At 29.6% G+C, this 5,582-nt stretch overlaps 1 protein-coding gene across 1 annotated transcript; it reads right to left on the minus strand.

The window, feature by feature from the left end:
• Window positions 1-597: 597 nt before the first annotated feature.
• LOC107417223 (uncharacterized) lies at window positions 598-4,225 on the minus strand. Its single transcript, XM_016025824.4, has 6 exons — window positions 4,010-4,225; window positions 2,434-2,547; window positions 2,075-2,333; window positions 1,580-1,694; window positions 1,226-1,390; window positions 598-801 (listed from the first exon to the last, which is right to left on the minus strand). Exons 1-6 carry the CDS (start codon window positions 4,100-4,102, stop codon window positions 765-767), a joined length of 783 nt encoding a protein of 260 aa, XP_015881310.2. The 5' UTR covers window positions 4,103-4,225; the 3' UTR covers window positions 598-764.
• Window positions 4,226-5,582: the final 1,357 nt, after the last annotated feature.

Here is a 5,582-nt window from a genome sequence, read left to right on the forward strand (position 1 = left end):
CTAAATTAAATACAAATAAGAGATAGAAAAAGTGATTTAGAGATAACTAAAAAATACAGATATTTGTAGATACAAAAATTTTTATGGATTAAATTGTAAGAAATTTTTTAAATTTCAAATAAATATTTGTGAATAAATTAGTAAACGGATTCATCCCAATATGACCCGCCAATAGAAATTGTCCTACAACCTAACACATTGGGACTACCTAAAAGGTTTTGACTGTAAATATATAATGTATTTTTATGTAATGTTACTTCTTCACCTATATTTATGCTTTATTATTATTATTATTATTTTGGTAAAAACATATCTTTCAAAATAGGAAGAATTTCTTGTAGACCCGTTTAGTTTTTCATAGTTTATACTTAAACCCACATTTTGGGAAAATCTTTCATATTATCAAAATAAACCCATATATTACTTTAATTTTGATAGTTAACGGTCAAATGAAAGTTAAAAATGAGTATTTTATGATTATATATTAGGACAATAAAATTTTGGCTTCTAATTTTTAAAATTAATGTGTCAAAATTAACAGATGAATAATTAATGATGATTTAAAAAAAAATGGATATAATTGTAATTAGGACAAAATTGAGAGGTTTTAAATGAAATATTTCCTTATAAATAATGCAATATTGTTATAGGAGATCGTACTTAAGTAAGAATATATATATGCTCAAGATGATGAACATTTATACAAATATATGTATAATATAGGACTAAAATGATAAGTATGCCTCAGCCACCAATATTGATCCTCAAAGTTTTGGAATAATAATTTGTAAAAAGCCATCCCTGCACCAATAAAAACCAATCAGCAAAGTATCTTCACGCGCATTAAAATAAATCACAGTAACTCATGGCAGCAAAATTATTGCCATATATGTGAAATTTCAATAATAAAAAAGTACTCTATTCTCATGTCCCAAAAATATTTTAAAAATTAATAAAATTAAAAATTAAAAAAAATTAATACTATTATTAGTATATCAATGATGTACCGTTGTAAATGTTGAACAGTACCAACTGGATTGAACTATTTTAAATTTTTATTGGACAAATTTAAAAATAGTCCGGTCTAAGTAATCGCAATCCAACATCCAAAAGAGCCCATAAACCAGTAAATGTTTCATTTCTATTAAAGAATAATCTGAGTTCTCATTCAGAAGTAGGAGCTTAAACTCAGAAAGGAATGTAGTGGCAGAAAGCTACAACTTACAAAAACTCAGCAGAGACACTGTCCTTGTTCACATTAGGTGGAAGTGGCCATACAACCTCATACGGCCCTCGTAAAATCTCTCTTTTGTGGTATGTAGAGATCAAGTCATTCGAACAACCTGCCACTTTCCAAAGCTGACTTGAGCGCTTACCTGTTATAGTCAGCCTGCCACAGAAATGGAACTTTTATCAGATGATTTGCTAGGCTCAACCTTATAGTAGGTCAGAAATGTTTTCTAAGATATATGATTGTGAAAGAGCCAGATTTGCTTCTGAAGAGGGGAAGAGGGAATAGGTTTGGAGCAATCTGATTCTTTCTATCAGGATCAGCAAACAGTAAAGTATATGATCTTACTTTCGATCATCGACCTCCACCCTTATGTCATTGATACTAACACCTGGAACTTCTACAGTCATAACATAGTTGCCTCCACACTCTGCAACATCCATTCTTGGTGACCATTCAATAACTGCATAAAACATTAAGAACAAAGAAATCATACTATATACATATATTGGGACAATAGGCCTTTCTCTGCCGTCAGAAACTTCATTCAGTCATTCAATAAGTTAGAAAGTAGCAAAGAAGAAACCAAGAAAGGAGATATTTTGAGACTTTTTGTGCTAGGTCTGCTTAAGACTTCAGAAAACTGAAAAGAATTCCAAGGTCATATAAGAACCAAGTAAAATAACAATTTTTTTTTTTTTTTTTTTTTTTTGGGGGGGGGGGGGGGGGGAGCTGCTTGTTTACACTAGAGGAACCCAAAAAAAAAACAAATGTCCACCCGATTTTGAACATTGAAATGGCACGATGGGAAGATCATATATTCGAACAGAAAAATTTACCAACCATTAGATTCAGAAGCGGACGCTTTCATCTTTGTATATAGCTCCTTTTGTTGATTAGTTTGTCTGCTTGGCCTGGCAAATTTTGGAGGCTCAGCTGGAGAAAGTTTATAACCTCGAGTCATAGGTTGTGTTGCACCCACTGTAGGGAGGTTTGGCCCTGTCCTTGAAGATCTAGAAAATAATGGACATTCAGAAGAATAGAAGCCCTCATTTGCAGAACCAGGGCATTTGAGTGGCATGCCTGACTGCGCTGAGAAGACCTGGCGAAACATTTTGATATGCAAGAGAGGCAAACAAGCATCAGTGCCAGCAAACTTAGCGCAACAACGTAATTGAATTAATGAGTAAAGGAAAAACTACCTTTTCACTTGAAGCCTGTCTCATGAAACTAGATTGAGAAGCAGATCCTTGTCGTGCAAAATACATCTTATTATCATACCTTGGGATGACACTGTTTAAACTGCTGCTGCAGTTCTGAAACAAACATAACAAGCGTGTCAATAAAGAAAATGTAAAGGGAGGTTAAAAAAAAGAAAAAAGAAAAAAAAAGAGCATTTGTGTAATAAAACACTTAAGCAGTGAGGAAAAGGATGGTAATTTGACAAAAAAAAAAAAAAAAGAGAGAGAGAAAAAGGGTGACATACAACAAACTTTACTAAAAGCAATGTTATAGACACCAACTTTGTTTACCAACTAATGTTCCAATTGATGTGGCAGTATATTAATGTTTAAAGAATTAATAGAAACCAAATACAGATAACTAAACAGTTAATGGTAAATAAACACAATACAAACCAATAAAATAATAAAATAATACTGCATCAGTTGATAAACAAGTTAGTATCCCTAGTATTATTCTTTTACTAAACAAAATAATATTAGTTTAGTATGTAGAAGTCCACACTTATTCTTATACAGGACTACGTGATGTCTAGTTATGTACTTATAACAAGTTCTCAAGACTTCGAACTCGAGCACGGTTACATTTATTCCTTTTTTATACACATTTTTTTAGAATAGTTTCTCTTTTCCTTCTTTGGTGCTTATGATTTGAAACACAAAAGGAAAAGCAAGCAAGAAGAAAAATATGCAATTTCAACTAAAGTATTTACTTTTAGCAGAACCGCATGAAGATTAGATAAAAGTACTTTTCAATAAGTTCAGCACCGCATTGCATAGTTTGTCAAATAATTTCAAAATGTAAAGGTAATAGAATTCTCAGCCAATCATGACTTTCTTTAGAGTAATAACATATTAAAACCATTATGCAAAGAATTGAATCATCAGCTAGCTAAAACCATAGTTGCTTCTGTGTCACAACATATACCAAATCATAATACAGTCAACTTTGATGAACCCTTAAGAAATGGCTAAACTAGTTATACTTGATTCATATCAACGGGTTCAAATAAACTTGTTGAAATTTTGGTAAGTCAAACCAAAATAAATAGGCGAAAGCAAAAGAAATTATTAATGGTTTCCTCTAACGAACTAAAATTTTACAAATCACTACTGCTAGCTTTTTGAGGAACTTGTCTTGCTGAGTGAAAATCAGAATCAAATAGTCAATCAAAAAGCCATATAGTTGGAATAGATTGATCATTTCCAATTACATAAACTAACAGCTAAGTGAGAAGATATCCCATAAGACTGAAAATATTGTATTCCATTTCTTTGAGGCATTTCGACAGCTATTTTAACAACTAAGATAGCATAATCTGGAAGTACTAATAATTATTCAAATAAAACTCCACAATTTAATGTCAAACATCTATAGAAAATAGAAAGTCAGAAAATATCCAAAACTAAATAAATAAATAAAAGCTGAACCATTAAAAAACAACCCAAAAAAAAAAAAAATCAGAAATTCGTTTTCTTGGAATTTTAGTTTTTCCTTGAATCAAGAAGCAGAGCATAGGAAGCTGAAATGAATTACCATGGGGAGGACATGGGTGGCAGATAGGTCATCAATGGCTACCAAGTGGGCTGAAATCACGTTGACTCTGCGTCTCACAGCTTCAGCCTCCATCTTCAAAGCTTGAAATTTTTTTCCTGGTGAATTTCTGATGAACAAAGTTTAGCAGAGTTTTGGGAGATATAGCAGTGGATAGTGAGCTAGAAAGATGGTGGCTTTGTGGGAGGGAAAAGATAAAGTAGTGTTTGAAAATATCTTATTTGAGAAGATTATATTACATCCCACGTGGCATACAAAGCAGAGAAATATCATGTTCTGATATTTTCCGTGTTTTTATGAAGTCGCTGAAGATTCGTTCGTCTGTCGTTTTCATTATCTTTTGTTTTTCTTGGTAATATACTTTAATTTATATCTTCAAGCTCTAACAAAATGGGAAAAATAATTATGCCCTTCCTTCAACACTTTTCAGATTTTTCTTTTTTGAATTAATTGCTTTGATAAAATATATTATATTTGTTTCGACAATTTAATCTACTTTTTCAATAACATTATGTCAAAGAATGTCAAATAATCAAAAAGCAATAGTCAACAAGGGCCTCAAAATTTTGATCCAAAAAAAGAAAAAAAAAAACAATGGCTTCAAAATATTGCCCAAAAAAAGGCTTAAATATATGGTTTTATTTAAACCACGAAGAAACTTATTAAAACTGAAAATTTCGGTAGTTTAGTCTCGAAAACAACATTGCTTGAAATATAAAAATACTAACTTCCAATGACTTCAAGAAAGAAAGAAGAAAAGAAAGAACAATCCTTTTCTAGAATCTTCAAAGTATTATTATTTTTTTTTTTTTTGTAGGCATTGATCTAATATTTCAAGCAAGTTTTACAAAGTCTTCAAAAACTAAAATATCATTAATTAACTTGAAATAATATTTAATGGTTGATCATAAGTCATTTCTCAATAATATTTAAGTCAATGATTTAGAAGGCCAAGAACAAGGTGAGGCTTTCATCCCTTTATAAAGCAACGCGTGTACTTAAGAGGCATTAGGCATAAACGGTCTAGGGATTTGAGTTGATTAGGCCCACATCAAGTTTTTTAATTCAAAATTAATATAAAACTTTTAGAATATATAAAAATTTAAAATTTAAAATTATATTTATTAATTATTAAATTTTATTAGAATTTATTTTTTTAAAATAATATTTTAATATTATTAAATTTATATTTTGTGATTTTTAAATTTTAAATTTTATTTTTTAATATAATCTAAGAACTAATTATTAAAAAAAAAAAACTAATATTAAAACCTATTGGTTCATAGGCTGACTATGTACAATATCATACCAAAAATAATCCCATTTTAATAATTTTTTATAATGTAATTGAGATTATATAAATCAAGTACAAATTATTTTGAACTCTTCAATATCACATAGATATATGAAAAGTAATTACACTGTAAAAAAAAAAAAATAAATAAATAAATAAAAAATAAAACAAACTTTGTACAGTTTTCAAATATAAAATTTTCTAAATTACCGTTCTTTTTATTTTTATTCAATCTATTTTTTATTATTTAAAAATCTTTAT

This window comes from Ziziphus jujuba, chromosome 4 (genome assembly GCF_031755915.1).
Source record: "Ziziphus jujuba cultivar Dongzao chromosome 4, ASM3175591v1".
NCBI classification, from domain to species: Eukaryota; Viridiplantae; Streptophyta; class Magnoliopsida; order Rosales; family Rhamnaceae; genus Ziziphus; species Ziziphus jujuba.